This window comes from Schistocerca serialis, chromosome 7 (genome assembly GCF_023864345.2).
Source record: "Schistocerca serialis cubense isolate TAMUIC-IGC-003099 chromosome 7, iqSchSeri2.2, whole genome shotgun sequence".
Classification (NCBI taxonomy): Eukaryota; Metazoa; Arthropoda; class Insecta; order Orthoptera; family Acrididae; genus Schistocerca; species Schistocerca serialis.
Genome location: NC_064644.1, coordinates 226793218 through 226816325, shown reverse-complemented (window position 1 = coordinate 226816325; position 23108 = coordinate 226793218). Strand labels below are relative to the sequence as shown.

The 23108-nt window shown below is 44.3% G+C and overlaps 1 protein-coding gene across 6 annotated transcripts in view; it reads right to left on the bottom strand.

Moving 5' to 3' along the window:
- The window catches only part of LOC126412875 (very-long-chain (3R)-3-hydroxyacyl-CoA dehydratase), a 162715-nt gene that overhangs the window by 54477 nt on the left and 85130 nt on the right, over nt 1–23108 (bottom strand). For all 6 annotated transcript variants that reach the window (XM_050082751.1, XM_050082750.1, XM_050082756.1 and 3 more), the window contains exon 4: nt 18658–18768. In XM_050082751.1, coding sequence (XP_049938708.1) covers nt 18658–18768 — 111 coding nt within the window. The remainder of the gene's footprint in view (nt 1–18657; nt 18769–23108) is intronic.

Sequence of the window (23108 nt, the reverse complement as noted above, 5' to 3'; positions counted from 1 at the left end):
TTAAGTGCCTGGCAGAACATTCATCGAACCACCTTCACAATAATTCTCTATTATTCTAATCTCGAACAGCATTTAGAAAAAACAAACACATCTTTCCATGCGATTTCTGATTTCCCTTATTTTATTATGATGATAATTTCTCCCTCTGAAGGTTGGCATCGACAAAATATTTTCACATTCAGAGGCAAAAGTTGATGATTGAAATTTCATAAGAAAATTCTACCGCAGCAAAGAATGCCTTTGTTTTAATGGTGTTCACCCCAAATCCTGACACTCTGCCCCCTATTTTGCAATAATATGAAATGTGCTGCTCTTCTTTGAACTTTCTTCATGTACTTCATTAATTTTATGTGGTAAGGATCCCAGACCGCACAGTAATCCAAAAGAGGATTGACAAGCATAGTGTAGGCAGCCTCTTTAGTAGATCTGTTACATTTTCTAAGCATTCTGCCAATAAAACACAGTCTTTGGTTGGCCTTCCTCACAATATTTTCTGTTTGTTCATCCCAGTTTCAGTTGTTTGTAATTCCTAGGTATCTAGTTGAATTTATGACCTTTAGATTTGACTGATATGTCATGTAACTGAAGTTCAAGTTTCCTTTTAGCACTCATCTAGATCACCTCACACTTTTCATTATTTAGTGTCAGTTGCCAATTCCTGCACCATAAAGATATCTTTTCCACACTGTTTTTTAATTTGTTTTGATATTTTGATGACTTTACTAGACGATAAATGATAGCATTATCTGCAGACAACCTAGACGGCTGATCAGATTGTCTCCTAAATCATTTATATAGATAAGGAACAGCGGAAGGCCTAAAACACTACCTTGGGTGTAACGGCACAAGTCAATATGCAATAGCACTTATTGCACTACTTTGAAGTACAGCTCATAGCTTTGGAGCCATTGGTGGTGATAGAAACAGCCGCTTGTATCTTAGTGTGACACATTCGCACCTGTCGTTAGCCTAGCCATGGGAAGTGGTACCTGTGCCAATTCGAGTGACAAAATATTCAACCTCTAAGAATCTAAATAAACTATATTTAATATTATTCAATTTAGTTAAAAGTCAATATACTGCCCTTTGTTATTAAAAAGAAGATTGTCTAAAAATCTCGGCTTTATAGCTGGCATACTTCCAGAGTTAGAGGAAATTACCTAAAACACCCCAAACGGACACTTGTAAGATTAAAGTCAGTCAGGATTCATAACAGTTTGTCTTTTAGTATCATTTCAAATCATTACTGGAGTTCACAAAATGTTAAGTCAATTTGTTTGAATTTTCATAATTAAAAATGTTAACTATTTTTCATTTTCATAATATAAAATTCAGAAAAGATCAGTATTTGTTTAATGTGTTGTTGTATGAGTAAATGAGAATGAGTGAGAGAGTTTATGTGGAACATATGTAAAGATTCAATATTATATGATGTACAGCATTATGTAACTGTGTCATGGGAAATCTGTGTTTTCCCCACCTTGCTGATCACATATGTCTAAGGCTACTTGCTTTTGTAAGAAGGCAGCCAGAATAGTCATTTGTAGAGTAATAGTTTTCTAAATAAATTCCCAGATTAGTTTTCTTTTCGTTTGGTTTTGTTTTAAGCATTTTATTAATATTTGCATGGTCGTGCGGTCTAACGCAGCTTTTTGGGCGGGAAGGAGCACCTGTTCCCTGGCACGGATCCACCTGGCGGATTTGTGTCGAGGTCCGGTGAACTGGCCAGTCTGTGGATGGTTTTTAGGCAGTTTTCCATCTGCCTCGGCAAATGCAGACTGGTTCCCCTTATTCCGCCTCAGATACAATATGTCTGCGATTGCTGCGCAAACAAGTTGTCCACGTACGCGTACACCACCATTACTCTACCACGCAAACATAGAGGTTACACTCGTCTGGTGTGAGACGTTCCCTCCGGGGTCCACCGGGGGCCGAACCGCAGAATAACCCTGGGTTCGGTGCGGGGCAGCAGAAGGGGAAGTGGACTGCGGTAGTCGTCGTGGGGTTGTGGACCACTGCGGCTGCAGCAGGGACAGAGCCTCTCCATCATTTCTAGGTCCCCGGTTAACATACAATACAATATTTGCATGACGAAGTGACATAAATGCATCTGTGAAGTATGATTGGCGTAAGACAGTTTTAGTGTGAGAAAGAAGTCTAAGGATTGTTTTGATTGGCTGGTCATGCTGATCAACCAATCAGAGTTTAGCAGTTCCCATGTATTGCAAGTAGTTATAGGCACTGGAAGGAGCAGCATTCAGTCAGTCACTGGCTAGCTATTGGACATGCAGGTCGTGTTGGAAGTGTCCGTCTACATTATGAGTAAAATGAAGAAGTTATTGGTTTTTCGCGTCTGGATTGTACTGCTGTGAAAGTACTTGCATTTATGGACAGATTGTGAAAATCTGAGCTTTGTGAAGTGATCTGTTGTAAAGATAAACATGTGTGAACTTTCGGCCTTTGTAGAATTCCGCGTGGCATGTTTCATATTTGTCTGTGGAATATTTGGTGAGCAATTTCTTTATTAAAAATCCACTGAAAAAGGACCGAATGTGAAACTTTTATATTGTAGCAGAGTAATGACTGTAAATCACATAATAATTTGGGTCGGACTTAAGTACATTCCTGGCTGCCTTGTGTATATACTGGGTTGTATGAACTCTGAGCTGAGGACAGCGATATTATTCGTTAATTAAATACGGGCTGGTGACAAGTGTTTAATTTTGAACCTAAAGAAATAGAAGAACTTGTTGCAGAATTTTGCCATTTTTCTAAAGAGATGCAATCGCCCTCCACCTGAAATTATAAGATATTACAGGATAGCTTGCTACCAGAGTTTATGTGGACTTTGCAAACTTAAGTATTGACAGTGTTTTTCTTCAACACTGCTTTTAACATTGTCTGGACAGTGTGTAAGATGCAGAGAAACGGCTGGTGATCAGATGCCGTACTGAGGTAGGTGGAACGTTTAAAGTACAAACTACGACGAGAGACAGTGAGCAAACATTTACGCAACGCAACGCAACGCAATGCGACTTAAAGCCCACTATGCTGCATGGGGAACACCTGAAATCACTTTTGTTTTACTCGATGACTTTCTATCAGTTACTAAAAACTGTGACCTCTCTGACAGGAAATCATGCATCCAGTCACATAACTGAGACAATATTCCATAAGCACGCAATTTCACTACAAGCTGCTTGTGTGGTTCTGTGCCAAAAGCCTTCTGGAAATCTAGAAATACAGAATCAATTTGAAATCCCTTGTCAATAGCACTCAACACTTTGTGTGAGTAAGAACTAGTTGTGTTTTGCAAGAACAATGTTTTCTAAATCCATGTTGACCGTTTGTCTAGAGACTGTTCTCGTTGATATAATTAATAATGTTCAAGCACAATATATGTTCCAAAATCCTGCTGCATATCAACATTAATGATAAGGGCCTATAATTGACTGGCTTACTCCTAGTACCTTTCTATAATATTGGTGCATCTGTGCAACTTTTCAGTCTTTGGGTACGGATTTTTCGTCAAGCGAGTGGTTGTATATTATTGTTAAGTGTGGAACTACTGCATCAGCTTAATCTGAAAGGAACCTTATTAGTATACAGTCTGGACCGGGAGACTTGCTTTTATTAAGTGATTTCAGTTGCATCACTACTCCGAGGATATCTACTTCGAAGTTACTAAAGTTGGCAGCTGTTCTTGTTTTGAATTCTGGGATATTTACTTTGTCTTCTTTTGTGAAGGAATTCTGGAATGCTGTGTTTAGTAACTCTACTTTGGCAAAGCTGTCATTGACAGTATTTCCATTGCTATCGTGCAGAGAAGGCATTGATTGTGTCTTGTCACTAGCATACTTTACATGCAACCAGAATCTCTCTGGATTTTCATTTGAGGCAAAGTTTCATTGTGGAAACTATTATAACCATCTTGCATTGAAGTCTGCGATAAGTTTCAGGCTTTTGTAAAAGATCACTGATCTTGGAGATTTTGTGTTCGTTTACATTTGGCATGACTTTTTCGTTGTTCCTGCAACAATGTTCCAACCCATTTTGTGTCCCATATCTGGTCTACACTTATATTATTAATTTGAAAGGACTGGAGATTGTCTCTCAGGAAGGCATCAAGTGAATTATCATCTCCTTTTCTGAATAGGTATATTTTTCGCTTATTTTTTGAGAATTTGGGGGTTACAATATTCAGTCTTGCTATGACAACCCAGTTTTGATGGGCCAGGATCAAGCTTTTCTATTATATTTTCAAAACTTTCTGGTGTTAAAAAAATCATGTCATTCATTGTGAATTTCTTTAATTTGTTTTGCTGCAATCTTTTCACTTTCAAGAAGTCCCTCCCATTACTTTTCTTGATCTATTTTTGAATAATGGTTTTTATCTCAGCATATTTAAGCACATTTGGAAAACAACCTTCCTGAAGAACTGGTTTATAATAATAGACAGATGTTGTGAAACAATATCAGAATCACCCTTGATTACAGATACGGGTAATACATCTGACAATATCAAATAAAGGACAAACTAGGGTGAAATAATGACAATATTGAAAAGGACAGTTGCTACTCGCCAAAAAATGGAGATGCTGAGTTGCTATCTGTGACTCAGCGTTTCTGGTATATGGGGAGTAACAACTATCCTTCTCAATATTGTCACATCTAACAGTGTAATTTTTTCCATGTCTCTTTGATGATTTTTCAAATTGTTGAAAGATGTGTTCTAATTGTTTTACGAGCATATGAAATGTATGTTGTCCTGATCAGCAGTCATCTACACCCAATGTTATTGCATTTAAGAAGAATTCACTGAAACCATTTGACATCTGAACAAGATTAACTAGGTATGTCATTTCCAAATCCTTCAAAATCTCTTCACTTTTGAATTTGGGATCTAGTTGTGACTGAAAAACAGACCTCACTGCTTTAGTCTCCTTCCTGTGTAGGAGTATGAGTTTATTATTTGCGATGTTTTCTTTTCTTTTTTTCCTGCCAATAGACCTTTCCTGAATACAGGTTTATGGCATTTAACACATTTAACAAAATTATGGTGTTTGTTAGATTTTCGCCCTTTGTGAAACTGTCTCTTTCTAGCACTAGACAGTTTTACTTTTGTTGTTTACTTCCTTTTGCCAAGTTTTGGAAGCAACAGATTCACTGAATACATTTAGAAAACAATTTAAGAACTTGATAATTTTTGTTATATGGTCAAAGGTGCTAGAATTATTTAAATTCAAATTTTATCCACACTTATGATCAAAACTTAACGACTTTAGTTTCAGTTTTGATGCTACACATACAAGCCTGGCAATACTAGCCTTTTTTAACTTTAATGAATGGACTATTAAAAGGCTGGAATGGACAATAACAATTAGCAACCTATTAAAACAGAAATAAACAAGAAGATTTGAAAAAGAGTTTATGATTCGATACTTTGCCTATTGCAACTATTTATGTGGGTCATTTGGAAGAGAGATTTACAAGAAATGTATTTAAAAGTAGAAGGAAACTTTTCCTATCTTTCAGAACTGTGAGTTCCTTCCTTCAGGAAGGAAAAAGGAATAGGTTGCAGAATGTTGGCTAGGAGAGTCAAGTTGTTCAAATCCATGTTATGAGAGACCCATATCTCGAAGAACCAACAGTTCCAAAATACAGAAAAAACATTTTTCTTCTTTTAAATGTATCTGTTGGCAGTACTTCGAAATTTGTTTTCTGTAGCTAGGAATCAACTAACTACTCTGTTCGCATATAATTTTACAGTTTTCTCTAATGAATTTTGATAGCATTAAGGTTGGTTGGTTTGTGGGGATTAAAGGGACCAGACTGCTACGGTCATCGGTCCCTTTTCCAAATACTAAAAACACCCACAGAGAATAAAAACAATTAACAGAATAGATCACAGACGACACAGAACAAGAGAAACTTAAAGACAAGACAAAACGAACTAAAATCACACAGAGTGTGACGGTGATTGGCCGACCATAGAAATAAAAAAGGAAAAGCCAACCACTTAGAAACACATTAAAAAATCAGACTAAAATCGTAGGCCATAGGCCAGAATCAACACAAAAGGACATAACAAACGCTGAGATTAAACGATAAAAACCCCCTGCCCGAATAAAACATAAAACTAAGCCGGCCATAGCAGGGTCATCAGTTAAAAGGGCAGGGAGCGTATCAGGCAGCGCAAATGTCTGCCTGACCACAGCTAAAAGGGGGCAGGCCAACAAAATGTGGGCCACTGTCAAAGCCGCTCCGCAGCGACATAGAGGAGGGTCCTCCCGGTGCAGTAAATAACTGTGTGTCAGCCGGGAGTGGCCAATGTGGAGCCGACAAAGGACTACTGAGTCCCTGCGGGTGGCTCGCAGGGATGACCGCCACGCAGCTGTCGTCTCCTTGATGGCACGGAGTTTATTACGCGTGGTCAGTTCGCGCCATTCATCGTCCCATAGCACAAAAACTTTGCGGCGTAAGACTGCCCTCAAATCAGTCTCTGGGAGGCCAACATCCAGAGATGGTTTATTGGTGGCCTCTTTCGCCAGGCGGTCAACATTTTCATTGCCGGGTATCCCAACATGGCCCGGGATCCAAACAAAGACCACAGAGCGGCCGCAACAGGCAAGAGTATGCAGGGACTCCTGGATAGCCATCACCAGACGAGAACGAGGGAAACACTGGTCGAGAGCTTGTAAACCACTCAGGGAATCGTTACAGATCACGAAGGACTCACCTGAGCAGGAGCAGATATATTCTAGGGTATGAAAGATGGCGACCAGCTCAGCAGTCTAAACGCTGCAGCCAGCCGGCAATGAACATTGTCCCTAGAGTTAGTGCATAACCCACACGACCAGCAACCATCGAACCGTCAGTGTAAACAATGCCAGAGCCCTGATACGTTGCGAGGATGGAAAGAAAGCGGCGGCAGAAAGCCTCCGGAGGGACTGAGTCCTTCGGGCCCTGTGCCAATTCCAGCTGAAGGCTAGGGCGAGGCACACACCACAGGGGTGTATGCAGAGATGCCCGAAAAGGAGGCGGAAGAGGTAAAGCCCCTAGCCCGGAGAGAGGCTCTCGGACTCGGACCGCGATCGTACATCCAGCCCTGGGCCTGCGTTCTGGAAGATGGACGTGCGACTGTGGGAATAGTAGCCGATAGTTAGGATGCCAGGGCAAGTTGAAAACATGGGCAGCATAAGAAGCCAGCAAACGTTGGCGGCGTAATAGCAGTGGAGGGACACCCGCCTCCACAATTATGCTGTCCACTGGGCTGGTCCGGAAGGCACCAGTGGCAAGACGTATTCCGCAACGCAGACAGGGATGCTGAGCCATAAGCCAGGCTCCCATAATCCAGACGAGACTTTATTAATGCCTGGTAGAGCCGCAACAGGGTAGATCGGTCGGCGCCCCAGCTGGTGTGGCTCAAGCATCGCAGAGCATTTAGATGCCACCAACATGCCTGTTTAAGCTGCCGAATATGAGGCAGCCAAGTCAACTGGGCATCAAAAAGTACACCCAAAAACCTGTGGATCTCCACCACAGCAAGAAGTTCGCCGTCAAGATAAAGCCGCAGCTCAGGATGGACCGTTTGGCGCCGGCAGAAATGCATAACGCGGGTCTTGGCAGCCGAAAACTGAAAACCATGCGCTACAGCCCAAGACTGCGCCTTGCGGATTGCGCCCTGTAGCTGACGTTCAGCAGCCGCAATGCCAATAGAGCTATACTGAAGGCAGAAGTCGTCAGCATACAGGGAAGCGGAGATAGAAGTTCCCACCACTGCAGCGAGACCGTTTAATGCAATTAAAAACAGGCAGACACTGAGGACAGATCCCTGTGGTACCCCGTTCTCCTGGACTCTGGAGGAACTATTGGAGGCTGCGACTAGCACGCAGAAGGTACGATATGACAGAAAATTGCGGATAAAGATTGGCAGAGGGCCCTGAAGAACCCATCCATGAAGCGTAGAAAGGATATGATGACGCCATGTCGTATCGTACACTTTCCGCATGTCGAAAAAGACAGCGACCAGGTGCTGACGGTGGGCAAAGGCAGTACGGATGGCCGACTCCAGGCTCACCAGATTGTCGGCGGCAGAGCGACCTTTACGGAACCCACCCTGAGACGGAACCAGAAGGCCCCGTGACTCCAGTACCCAGTTCAACCGCCGGCTCACCATCCGTTCAAGCAACTTGCAAAGAACGTTGGTGAGGCTAATGGGATGGTAACTGTCCACCTCCAAAGGGCTCTTGCCTGGTTTCAAAACGGGGATGACAATGCTTTCCCGCCATTGCGACGGAAACTCACCCTCGACCCAGAGACGGTTGTAAACATCGAGGAGGCGTCGCTTGCAGTCCACTGAAAGGTGTTTCAGCATCTGACAGTGAATGCAATCTGGCCCAGGAGCGGTATCAGGGCAAACGGTAAGGGCACTGTGAAATTCCCACTCACTGAATGGAGCGTTGTAGGATTGAGAATGGTGGGTGCGAAAAGAAAGGCTCCAACATTCCATCCGCTCTTTAATGGAGCGGAAGGCCAGTGGGTAATTGGAAGAAGCGGAACTAAGAGCAAAATGCTCTGCCAAGCTGTTGGCAATTTCATCGGAGTCTGTACAAACTGCTCCATTCAGTGAGAGCGCAGGGACGCTGACAGGGGTCCGATAGCCATAGAGGTGTCGGATCTTGGCCCAGACCTGCGATGGAGAGAGACGGAGGCCAATGGTGGACACATACCGCTGCCAGCACTCCTGCTTGCTTTGGCGGATAAGACGGCAGGGCTGCGCACGCAGCCGTTTCAAGGTGATGAGGTGTTGAATGCAGGGATGTCGCTTGTGACGCTGTAGTGCCCGCTGGCGATCTTTAATCGCCTCAGCGATCTCAGGCGACCACCAAGGGGATCCAGAAGAACTGGGAATGGCAGATTCTGCAGCAGTAACGATGCTGGTGGTGACTGAGTGAACCACCGCATCAATGTCGTCATTAGAGAGAGGCTCAATAGCGGCAATGGAGGAGAACAAGTCCCAGTCAGCCTTATTCATAGCCCATCTGCTGGGGCGCCCAGAAGAGTGACGTTGTGGCAGTGACAGAAGGATCGGAAAGTGGTCACTGCCACACAAGTCGTCATGCACACTCCATTGGACAGACGGTAAGAGGCGAGGGCTACAGATCGAAAGGTCGATGGCGGAGTACGTGCCATGCGCCACGCTGAAGTGTGTGAAGGAACCATCATTTAAAAGTGAAAGATCGAGCTGTGCCAATAAATGCTCAATAGTGGCGCCTCGACCTGTTGCCACTGACCCACCCCACAGAGGATTATGGGCGTTGAAGTCGCCCAGTAACAAGAAAGGTGACGGCAATTGGGCTAGCAGCGCAGCCAGCTCATGCTGCACGACATCACCATCCGGTGGAAGGTAGAGACTGCAGATGGTAATAGCCTGTGGCATCCACACCTTAACAGCGACAGCCTCTAAAGCTGTTTGTAGAGGGGCAGACTCACTGTGAAGAGAGTTAAGGACCTAGATGCAGACGTCACCAGACACCCTTTCACAAGCTGCTCGGTTCTTATAATAAACCCGATAGCCACGGAGGGCAGGGGTTCGCATTGCTGGAAACCAAGTTTCCTGAAGAGCAATCCAGAAGAAAGGGTGAAGGCTGATAAGGTGTCGGAGCGCAGCGAGATGATGGAAGAAACCGCTGCAGTTCCACTGGAGGAGGATATTGTCCATGTCCGAGAAAGGCGTGACTGGACTGGGAAGGCAGATTACGCCGCTGGGTCACCTGCTCCTCCGATGGAGTACCCGTGCAAATGCTATCCATTGCGTCTGAGGGACCGGCGAGATCGAGGTCCTCAGTGGATGCAAGAATCTCCACCTCATCCTCAGACGCAGAGCTTGTAGGTAGCGGTGGAGTAGGGGCCACCGCAGGTGCCTTGGTCTTACGGGGCTTCAATGTCGTTGTCTCTCGCTGTTCCTTCAGTTGCCGTTGTTGAGAGGGCTTACTGGTGACAGTCTCCAGAACCGAAGATGATTGCGAAGCTCGACGACCAGTGACCTGTAGCTTCTTCAGCCACTAGTTGGTGTCTGCTGTGCCGCTGGTGGGAACCTGGGAAGGGAGGGACCCAAGGGATCCCTTTCGAGCGAGAGAAGCTGAAGAAGACTTACGCTTCTCCAGCTTAGAAGTGGGGACTGGCGTCCCCGGTGGTTTAGTGGGTGCTGCTCCCGAGGTAAATGCTGTGGGAGCAACAGCAAGGGCCCCATCGTCAAGGGGGCAGGTGAGGTCCTCTGATGCTGAGAGCTGACTGTCTGTGGTGCAGCTAAAGGAGTTGGAGCAGGAGTGACAGTGGAGGCATAAGATGACATCATGCACACGGGATGTAGCCGTTCAAATTTCCGCTTAGCCTCAGTGTAAGTCAGTCGGTCCAGGATCTTATATTCCATGATTTTGCATTCTTTCTGTAAGATCCTGCAGTCTGGCGAGCAAGGTGAATGAGGCTCTCCACAGTTGACACAGATGGGAGGCGGAGCACATGGAGTATCGGGATGAGATGGGCGTCCGCAATCTCGACATGTGAGGCTGGAAGTACAGCGGGAAGACACATGGCTGAACTTCCAGCACTTAAAGCACCGCATCGGGGGAGGGATATAGGGCTTGACGTCACAACGGTAGACCATCACCTTGACCTTCTCCGGTAATGTATCACCCTCGAAGGCCAAGATGAAGGCACCGGTAGCAACCTGATTGTCCCTCAGACCCCGATGAATGCGCCGGACGAAATGAACACCTCTACACTCTAAGTTGGCGCGCAGCTTGTCATCAGACTGCAAAAGTAGGTCCCTATGGAAAATAATACCCAGGACCATATTTAAACTCTTATGTGGTGTGATGGTAACGTTAACATCCCCCAACTTGTCACAAGCAAGCAACCTGCGTGACTGGGCAGAGGATGCTGTTTTTATCAAAACTGACCCAGAGCGCATTTTAGACAAGCCCTCCACCTCCCCAAACTTGTCCTCCAAATGCTCTACAAAGAACTGAGGCTTCACGGATACAAAGGATTCCCCATCAGCTCTGGTACAGACGAGATACCTGGGCGAATACATGTCACTGTCATTCATTGCCTTTCGTCCCTCCCATGGTGTGGCCAGGGATGGGAACGATTTGGGGTCATAAACGTTAGCCTTAAAATGAGCCCTTGAACGCTTAGAGACTGCTGGTGGCTGGCCACCAGCAAGAGATGATGTACCACACTCCATTGCGGGACATCTGCCCTGATGCCACCTACTCCGACCAAGGGTCCTCCCCACGGGTGCCACCCAGCCACAGCAAGAGCCACCTGGCAGGATGGCCATTGCCGGGAGTCCTGATGCTCCAGGGAGATGGGCATCTACTCCTTGGAATACATGGGGAGTAAACGGCGCAAGCATCAGTAGAGCAATCCCTGTGTTGTCAGGGGGCTACAACCAACAGGGTACATGGCAGCCCCACCACAACGGACTGGCTACCGTGCTGGATATTAGGTGCAAAAACATATAAGGTCATCGTCGCAGCTAAAAGCAACACTGCACAGTGCAGGGTGGTAATCGCACCCAGGGACGTATCCTCGCCCAAGAGATGGAAAACGAGTGAGACACCATTGCAACGACGAGTAAGCCGGCTAAAGGTCTCAATGCACGACAGATACAGTGCACCATGTAAGGCGCCCTTCCCCAATTGGCTCGCTCTTCAGAACAATTTAGAAAGATGGAGGTCAAACCCAAGAGGGGACCATCACATAAGGCCGAAAAGGTTGAGACTCCTTTTAGTCGCCTCTTACGACAGGCAGAAATACAGCGGGCCTATTCTTACCCCCGAACCCGCAGGGGGGGATAGCATTAAGTTCTCAGACTGTCAGTCTCTGGTTTGATTTTCATTAATTTGTAATTTAATACCTAGAATAAAGGCAATTCCATGTCTCAACTGACTTTAACATAATACATGGATAAATTTATAGCAGAATGATGTGTGGAGCACAGAAACACAAACAGAGAACAGTAGGAGGTAGCGTTGCTCACGTCCGTAGGTTTAACCTTAAAATACCCTACACGTGCCTCCTGGGTGGTGCTAATTGAGCAACAGTGATTACAGGCAGCCAGACTATCCATAGGATCTCCTGGCAATGACATATCAACTAAATAGCAGAAACAGTTCTTTTCAGAGCTCATTAACAAGAAACATTGGACCAACTATCAGACTCCTTCAACTGAATATCGAAAGCATTAGCAGGGCAAAATGTGACTACCTGTCAAAATTTTTGCTGGACAACAATATCGATGTCGTCGCCATTCAAGAAACTCGTGTTTCCAGCGAAGAAATATTCCAAAGCCGAGGTCAAATTCCTGGATATTCTGCACTTGGTGTAACTTACCACGAGGTGTATGGAATTGCTACGTATGTCCTTAACAACATAAACGAAGCTTCACTGATTTCTGTAAGTGTGGAGGCAGATATACATACAGTTGTCATACAACTGCACGGCATTACTATTAAAAATGTTTACAAACCACCCAAAACAACATGGCCCGATTTTGTCCTACACACAGCAGAACATCCTGCAATTTATATAGGAGACTTCAATAGTCACCATGAACTTTGGAAGTACTCTCAAAATGATGAAAATGGGAGCATGCTTGCAGAATGAATCGAAGAGAATAATCTTCATCTAGTGTTTGATGCCAAAGATCAAGGCACTTTCAGGTCAGCTGCTTGGGACAAGGATTCAAATCCTGACTTATGCTTTGTTAGCTGCAACGAAACTGGCTTTCCCATCAACACCACAAGGAAAGTGATAGATGCCTTTCCTCACAGCCAACACAGACCTGTAATAATACAAGCTGGCTGCACTGTTCCTGTCATACGATCAACTCCGCATGCTCGATGGAATTTCCAGAAAGCCGATTGGATGAAGTTTTCAACGGAACTGGATAAGACCATTCGATGGATACCTCCATCACATAATAACTATCAACGCTTCATTGGTGCAGTAACAGCAACAGCTAAAAAGTGTATGCCAAGAGGATACCGAAAAGAATATGTTCCAGGATGGAGTGAGGAAAGTGAAACACTGTACCAATACTTCCAGCAAAGTGGTGACCCAGAGATAGATACGGAACTATTGTCCAGCTTGGACATGTCTCGGAGGCAGAAATGGGCAGAAACAGTCAAAACTATGGACTTTACCCACTCGAGCAGGAAAGCATGGAGTCTTCTGAGAAAACTGGGAGGAAGTGCACCAGCATGCAGAAAAAATTCCGAAGTAACACCAGACCCAATTGCTTCCCACATCATTACTACCTCAAGAGTACCTCCTGACAAGAAACATACAAGACATATCAGACGACAGCTTCATGACCTTGAAAAGAAGGCATCTCCCTCATTTGAGTATACCCATCCCTTCACAGTTTCAGACATTGACTCTGGACTGAAGGACCTCAAACCTCTTAAGGCACCTGGATTCTTGATCCATATGGGAGGAAAAGCTAGGAAATGGCTGGCAGAATTCTTCACTGACCTGCTGCTGACTGGTCAACTTTCATCTGAGTTTAAAAAGGTAAAGATAATATCTGTTCTGAAACCTGGCAAACCCAGCAACAAGGTAGAAAACTATCGCCCCATTTCCCTACTCAGCTGCTGCTACAAGCTTTTTGAAAGGCTAATATATAACAGAATAAGTAGCGCTATCTTAGAGAACATTCCAGTTGATCAGGCAGGCTTCAGACCAGGGCGTAGCTGCTGCGACCAAGTATTGTCTCTCACATCCTTCATAGAGTCAGGATACCAAATGAAGCAGAAAACATCTGTGGCATTTGTTGATCTAACTGCCGCCTTCGGCACTGCGTGGAGGGGAGGCCTTATCTACAAATTTCTCCGCATCATACCCTGCAGAACAATGGCTCGACTGATTAACAGCATGCTAAGTGATCGGAAGTTCCAGGTAATCACTGGAAGCAACATAAGTAAGGAGAGGAAGCTGAACAACAGATTGCCTCAAGGATCAGTTCTCTCACCCTTACTGTTCAACCTATATCTATCTGATCTACCTGACACTTCGTCCAGAAAATACTGCTATGCCGATGACCTGGCTCTAGCCGTAAAACACCAGGAAATGAAGACAACAGAAGAGATTTTAGCCAATGACCTGTCTGCATTAGACAATTACTTCAAAATCTGGAGACTCCAACCCAGTGTGAGTAAAACAGAAGTGTGTTGCTTCCATCTAAATAACCAGTTGGCGAACGTAAAACTGGAGGTAAGTTTCAGAGGCAGAATTCTTTGTCACAATTGGAACCCAAAATATCTTGGTGTCATCCTGGATCGTACACTATGCTTCAAACAACACCTACTTAACTTAGCTCAAAAGCTGAGGACTCGAAACAACATCCTCCATAAGCTATGCGGAACTACCTGGGGATCTTCAGCAACCACCCTGCGAACTTCAGCTCTGGGCTTGGTATACTCAAGTGCTGAGTATTGTGCACCTGTTTGGATGAATAGTCATCATACAAGGCTTGTTGATACCCAGCTGAATACGACAATGCGCATAATATCTGGCACAATCAGATCTACTCCAGTTAATTGGCTTCCACTGTTAACCGGTATAATGCCTCCTGATCTATGCAGATGTACTGACCTTATGAGAGAATTCCACAAGATCTCCAGGAATTCTAACCTACCCGTGCATAGCGACCTGCCACTGAAATCACGTCATCCAACTCTGTGCGATGCTGCTGACATGGTTGCTAAGAATTTCAAACCTCTTGAAGAATGGAAAGGTCGGTGGGAAGCAGTGACAGATGTGCACCTGCATAACATCTTCTCAGGTACTAAACTTCCAAGTGGATTCGACTTACCACGCAAGACCTGGTCTACTCTCAACAGAATCCGTACCAGCCATGGGCGATGTAGGAATGCTCTCTTTAAGTGGAAGAAGCTGCCTGATCCAGCTTGTGACTGCGGGGCTCCATACCAGACTGTTCACCACATTGTCAGTGAATGCAGGATTTGAGCCTATCATGGCGCCAAAGAGGACTTCCTGCTAGCAACTCCAGATGCAGTGCGCTGGATTGAAGGACTGGATATTCAGTTGTAAAGACGAACTTAAGTTTCTTGTGTGTCAATATGTACATATGTATATGTAATTTCATGGTATGTCTGTATTAGCCATACGCTAAATAAAATAAAGAGAACAATATTCACATTACCTCTCAAGCTTTTGCTCTTTTTCTAGAAAAAGTACACTTGTTCAACCACACAGACACTCAAATGTACAACCCTGCGATAATACTGATTTTTCATTATTGAAAATAGTTTCCTTAATACTATCATTGCAATAGTAACTTCTGACTTTCAGCAGTTGGAACAGCATTCGCAGCACAATCTGTGGAAGCTGTCCCAGCTACTTATGTTTTATGTTTGCTTGGGATTACCGATAGCAAAAATGAGCCTACCACTCTGATCCAAACACCCCCCCCCCCCCCCCCCCCTCCCTACTGTCAACCTTCATAGGACCCCAATGTGCCGTACTGACTTACTTTGCCTTCCACAGCCCTCTAAAGTTCCTCAAACCCCCCCATGAAATGCACTGCTCCTGAACACATGTCCCATAACACTGTTGTCAATTGTTCTCCCAAAACTCTGACCCTTGAAGAAGTCTTAGAAATTTTCAAAGGCCTCGCCTTTGGCCCAAAACCCAAGTTTAATCATGTCAGCCTTGTAAACAATCTTCTTTCTTTTACTCATTCCCTGATGAAGAAACATTTCTTAACTACAGCCCCACTGACAGAAGGCAACCGAAATCTCACATAGAATCTTGTTTAAAATAGGATGTCAAATGAAACATCTTTCAGCCGCCTAGTTTCCAAACTTATTTCATTTGGCTACCAGTTTCAGCAATTTACTATGCCATCTTCAGGCCCTGACCGATGTGTAGGAAGATTCCACCTCAGTTCTGGTCAAAACATGGCCCAGCAATACTGGTTTTAGAAGATTTCTGCTGGCAAAAGTCGGCAGACAATGGTTAAAGTGATGGCTATAGAAAGTAGAAATCTATTACTACCAGTATTGCTGGCCCCTGTTTTGACCAGAAATGAGGTGGAATCTTCCTACACATTGGTCAGGGGCCTGAAGATGGCGTAGTAAATCACTGAAACTGGTAGCCAAATAAAATAAGTTTGGAAACAAGACAGCTGGAAAGGGTTTCATTTGACATCCTGTATCGAACACTCAAGTCCTGCAACCATCTCTGAAAATATTGACACACAGAGACATGTTTAAAATAATCCCAACCATCATCTAACCATGATCCTCCTCCTTTTCCACCCAGCCATCACTTTGTAATTTTTTAGGAATTCCTCATTTTTGACCTGGCCTCACCTTCTTTTCCTATATCCTTACCAGAGAGTACATCATCACTCCTATGGGACACACTGCTATTATTAATCTGCAAATCGATCCAGACGTTATCATTCTTCCTGCAGACAAAGGCTCCACCACAGATGTCATGAATCATAATGAGGGTTTCCATGGACTTTCCTATTACTCTGCATACAAAAATTATGACAATGATCCCAACCCAGAAATCCAACATGATTTCCAGCAGCTCCTCAAGGCCTTAGTTCAGTCTAAAAACCAGACACCTGAAGCCATCTCCTTCTTCTCAGCAGCAACCCATCACACTCCTATCTTTTTCCTAATCCACTTATGCAAGACCACGTCTTCCTACCGGTCATTCCATTGTGACTGGGAACAATGCTCCCACAGAATGAAGCTCTGCCTTTGTTGACTAACATCTCCAAACTATTGTCCATAACCTATCCTACATTCTAGACACTATCCACTTCCTTCACCAATTCTCCACAGTTCTAGTCCATTATCATCAGATTCCTTACTGGTCACTGTGGATGTGATATCCCTGTATACCAACATCCCCTAATGTCCTCCCTATTCCAACCCCCCCCCCCCCACCTCTTTTCTAATCTTCCTAGTCAGCTGCATCCTGACCAACAATTTTTTTGCTTTCAAAAACCAAATCTATAAACAAATCTGTGATACTGCCATGAGTACTAGCATAGCACCAGGCTGCACCAATTTATTTATGAGTAATCTGGAGGAATCCTTCCTATCCAGTCAATACCTAAATCCCTTTGTCTGGTTCACATTCATTGACGACATTTTCATGATCAGGACTCACAGCAATGACAGCCTTTTTCTCTTTCCTCCATAATCGTATTCCCTTGAGCTCCACCCATGGCAAGGACAGCTGCACCTGTAGTGAAAGGTAAAAGATTTTGAAATATACCAGTAACCTCAGAAAGCCTTTACTGACAGACAATACCTTACCCAACTCATCCATAAGCAGATATCTCTTCTTTTGACACCGGTAGACCTGTTAACCAGCCACCAAACAGCTCTCTTCTGATCACCCAGTATCACCACGTCCTTGAAATGCTCAACCACATCACTTTTCATCATACCTTGAGATGAAGAAAAGCCTATCCTAAATCCTACCAACATTACTCAAGGTAGTGTTCCACCACCCATCTAATCTGCAGAATATCCTTGGCCATCCCTATTCCAGTCCTGCTCCCAATCTTGCACCCTTCTGTTTTGCCAGGTGCAAGATCTGTTCCATAACCCATCCATCACCTCACAGTGCAATCCAGTCACAAACATTTGCTACCGAATAAAAGGCATATGAAAGCAGCCACATTACATATCAGCTATGCTTCAAATACTGAATAGTATTCTATGTAAGCATGACAAGTAACCAACTATCTACTCACATTAGTCATCACTGCCAAACTGTGACGAACCACATACTGGGCCACGCTGTTGCTGAACATTATGCACCACACTACGCATGACTTCCAACAGCTGCGTCACTACATGGGCCACTTGGATACTCCCCTCCAGCACAAGTTTCTCTGACTTACACAAGTGGGAACTATATCTCCAACATATCCTATGGTATCACAAACCCCTGGCCCAAATCTCCACTAACCTGTTTCCAACTGCTTAACCTTACCTCTTCTCTCTTTCATCCACACCGCTACTTCCCTGTCCCGATTGTGTACTGCCTTCTACCACAACGCCCCCCCCCCCCCCCCCCTCTCTCGCCCCTTTGCACCTGTCTCCCTTTCTCTCTCCCCTGTGTGTCTCCATCTTCTTTTTTCTCCTCCCTCTCCCCCCCTTCCCCTCACTCTATATCTCTTATATGCTCTGCCCTGTGAACATATTTTATCTTGCTCAGCCAGTAGGACATTTGTCAAAAGATCTGCCTCACTCTACCCCACTAACCCCTCCATACCACATGCGTCTTCTCTATTATCTTCCCTCTCCATCGACCTCGGCAAGTGCTTTCGATATTCGATGATCAATAAATAGTCTCACAGCAGCCATGTCAGTGTATATTTGGGTATCTGTGTGGATGTGTGTACTTTTACTAGAAAATGGACAACAGCTCAAAACTAGTGTGAATACTGTTTTCTGTGCTCCACACATCAGTCCGCTATAGGTGGATAGTTGTCTTTCCCTTATTTTACATATTGTTTCATCCAAGAATTTTCATTATTCTCATACACAGATAAATTTGCTATTAAACAGTTCTGAAAATCAGATACAATACCTTTAACCATGCTGGTTTCTGAGGCTTTGCTGTAAGTCGCGGCCACCAGCTATCATTTTCTTTTTTCAAAGTGAAATCCACTTGTCTGTCAGATATCTTATGGTTACTACCCTGTAAAACAAGAATATAAAGTAAATATTTAGAATAGTATCTGTAAGTTTCAGAAATATATATCTGTTATATACGTATTTAACATTTGAAATTCCTGTTTGGGTATCATAATTTAAGTCTTCTGTGTTTTTTCTTAAAATTACTTAATGTGAATGAATGCTGATTACTTAATTAGGCCAGCTAGTTCCTATCTATCCTGCAGAACAAAATGGAGCGCTCGGCAGAAGATATGGAAGGACAACCCAATAAATTTCCACAGAAATTTTGTGGTCTATTACTACTTCATTTCAGATTTGTTCTTACAGATACTGTATATGTTTTCACATCAGAAATGATGTTCACAAGAATTGATTGCCATTTTATGCTGATAGAAAATCTTTCAAATCTCTGAAAAGAAAATATCTGTCCAACATAACTGCTAGGAACAGTACACGAGTTGCAATCAGACTGCCAAAACTGCAATAAAATTTGTAGTTTTACTGTTTCTTTTTTCATTACTTGTGCTGCCTGGTATGTGCTATTTGCAGGCAGACATCACTCACACTGATGATTCAAAACATTACGAGCACTGCTCATCGTGAGGTAGTATGCTGCCTGGTGGTGCTGAGGGCACATGAAACAGTAAGAGAAGCATTAAGTGCAGCAGAGACAAACAAGGAATCATTCTAGTGACAATAAGTGGCGCAAATGTGGAAACCCACTAACTTAAGCGACTTTTACAAAAGCCAGATTGTTGTGGCCCAGTGCTTGGGAGCGAGCACCTCAGAAATGGCAAAGCTGGTCAGCTGTTAGCATGCTACTGTCATGACCATCTACGAAAACTGGTTGATGAATGCTGAAACCATGAGCAGGCGAAAAGAAAAACAAAAGTTGGATGACCATACCACATCACAGAACATAGGGACCAGAGGCACGGCCGCTCTCTAAAGTAGGGTACGCGTCAATCTGTGGCAGATCTGATGTCAGAGTACAGTGTTGGTGCAGGCACAAATGTTTTGGAGCACACTGCTCAGCACAAAGTGTTGGACATGGTGTTCTGCAGCAGAGGACCCCTACATGTTCCCATGCTGACCCAACACTAGCAACTGTGGTTACAGTGGGCACAGGATATCAAGACTGTACCATGAATCAATGGAATCACATCGCCTAGTTGGATGGAATCCCATTTAGTGTTAAACCAGATCAATGGTCATGTCCAGATACACTGTCATCCAGGTGAATTGCTGCACGAAACACAAAACGTGCCAAGGGTGCAGGCCGGTGGGAGCAGTATTATGTTATGGGGGACATTCTACTGAGCTTCCATAGGACCTGTGATAGCAACTGAAGGCACCATGACAGATGCGGACCACACAAACATTCCAATATGAAATTTTCACTCTGCAGTGGACTGTGTGTTGATATGAAACTTCCTGGCAGATTAATACTGTGTGCCAGACCAAGACTCAAACTTGGGACCTTTGCCATTCGCAGGAATGTGCTCTACTGACTGAGCTACCCAAGCACAAATTGCAACCCATCCTCTTAGCTATTGGCAGAATTGAAACTGTGAGGCCGGGTCGTGAGTTGTGCTTGGGTAGCTCAGTCAATAGAGCACTTGCCCGTAAAAGGCAAACGTCTCCAGTTCGAGTCTTGGTCCGGCAGACAGTTTTAGTTTGTCAGGAAGTTTTACATAAACATTATTAGTGACCAACACCTGTAGCAATTCAATTCATGGTTGATTTCTTCCTCAACAGTGACGGCATCTCCCACCAGGATAACTTTGTGTGTTACAAGCCCAGAATTGTGCTGCAGTGGTTTGAGCAGCATGATAGCGATGACTTGGCCATCAAATTCAGCTTTTCTGAATCTGATGAAAGCCAACTGGGACACTAACGGGTGCCAGCTCTGTGCCCACAAACCAGCCACCCATAAATTACAGCAAGTATGTGACATGCGTAGGCAGCTGGTGCCACAAACCTCGGAAAACCTTCCAAATACTTGTTGAATCCGTGGCAAACAGAATCACTGCTGAATTGCTTTCCAGAGATGGACCAACACGCTTTTGAGAAGGTGGTCATAACGTTTAGGCTCATCAGTGTATTATTTACAGCAAAAGTGACAATATATTTTCAGCATCTCAGATGAACATGCATACTACCTTTCAGTTCTTTTCCTTGTGTGAATATAACTGCACCATTACAGTTCTCACATTCAATACTATACGGATGAAGCTTAAAAATACAATTTACTGTATAATAGTGGTCAGTCTGTTCCTCCGAGTCTTTTATTAATCTTGACCTCTAGGTATCCAGGATCCTTGGGATAGTGGCATATTGTTAACAGAGATAATGCAATATCCAGGAGAATCTAGCAATTCCTTTTTCATGGTCAATTACAAAAGAAATCTAAAATCATTTGCATTGGTGACTGAACAGTGACAAATGTGGAGCACCTAAGGACAGTTCCTGGAGTAAGCCAACAACAAAACATATTCAAAGGTTGTTTGTTTATCAAAAGCAGGATCCATCTCATGTGATACACTGATCAGCCAAAACATTATGACCATCTACCTAATAGCCAATATGTCCACCTTTGGCAAGGATAATAGCTGTGACTTGTTGTGGCATGGAGCAATGAGGCCTGGGTAGGTCGTTGGAGGGAGTTGGCACCACGTCTGCACACTCAAGTCAACCAATTCCAGTAAATTCTGTGGAGGAGGGCAATTAGCTCTGACACCACGTCAATCACTCTGATGCCACATTCGAACACATCCCACCAGATATGTTTGTCGGGTTCAGATCTGGTGAGTTGGGGGGAGGTGGGGGGGGGGGGGGGGTGCAGCACATCAACTGGAACTTGTTACCGTATTCCTCAATCCATTCTATCACACTTCTGCCTTGTGACAAGGTGCATTTTCTTGTCGAAAAATACCACTGCAGTCATGAAACATGATCATCACGAAGAGTTGTACTTGGTCTGCAACCAATGTCTGACACTCCTTGGTCATCGTGGTGCCTTGCACAAGCTCCACTGAACCCACGTATGCCCATGTGAATTTTCTCCAGAGCATATGGAGCAGCTGCCAGCTTGCCTCTGTCCTGCAGTAAAATTGTCAAGGAGCTTCTCCCTTGAAGATGTCGAATTCGTGCCATCCCATCAGTATGATGACCAAAGAACGTATCGCGAATCATCAGATCACAAAAAAAAATGGTTCAAATGGCTCTGAGCACTATGGGACTTAACATCTATGGTCATCAGTCCCCTAGAACTTAGAACTACTTAAACCTAACTAACCTAAGGACATTATACAACACCCAGTCATCACAATCAAGATCACACAATGTTCTGCCACTGTACCTATGTCCAGAGCCAATGGTCACATGCTAATTTCAGTCTTCGCTGCTGTGGTGTTAATATTGGCACAGGCATGCGTTGTCGGCTGCAGAGACCCAATGTTAGGAGTCTTCAGTGCACTGTGTGTTCACACACATTTGGACTCTGCCCAGCATTAACGTCTTATGTTAGTTCGGCCACCAGCCTATGATGTCTGAAATCTGTAATGAGTGGTGGTCCCCGAACCACAAGACATCTGGACATGGTTTCACTTTGGTTCCACAATGTGTTCAAGACAGTCACCACAGCACTCCATGAATACCTGATAAGTTGTGCAGTTTTCTAAATGTTCGTGCAAAGCCTCTAGCCCATCAAAATCTGCTCTCGGTCACACTCAGATAGCTAGCACGCCTACCCCAATCTAAACAGACAGCACGCTCACTGATACTACACGCACCGTGCGATTTTCTGACTAGCAGTCATTCCTCACTAGGTGATGCTGCTATCGCATAGACAGGTTTATATCAATAGTATGTCGGAGGTCGTAATTTTCTGGCTGATCAGGGTATGTTGTTCAGCTTGAGCTCTCAATCTCTCCATGGCCGCCTTTTGGAAATATCTTTATTTTATCAGCCACTACCCTCTAAAGTCCCTGAGTCCCTTAAATCATGTGAGAGAGGACCCATCAGCAAATTAGGCCCATTGTGACTGCCTATCTACGGCTGAATAATAAGTGCTGTCAAAGAAAGTACTTTCAGCAGCGATAGATCACTATCTCTTATGGTGGTAATGTATAATCAAACTGTAAAGCACACCCACAAAAGCAAACTTTGCATGAGAATATACTGAAGCACTCTCGGTTTGCCGTCATCATCTAACTGAACTGCAGCAGTGGCTCCTTGATGCACCAGTTGGCTTGTATCTGATCAGACAGCAAATAGAATTTTGTGCTTTTGTACATCACAGGCCATGGTCACCAGGACAATGACTGATGCAATCAATGATCACCACATAAAAAAGCATGC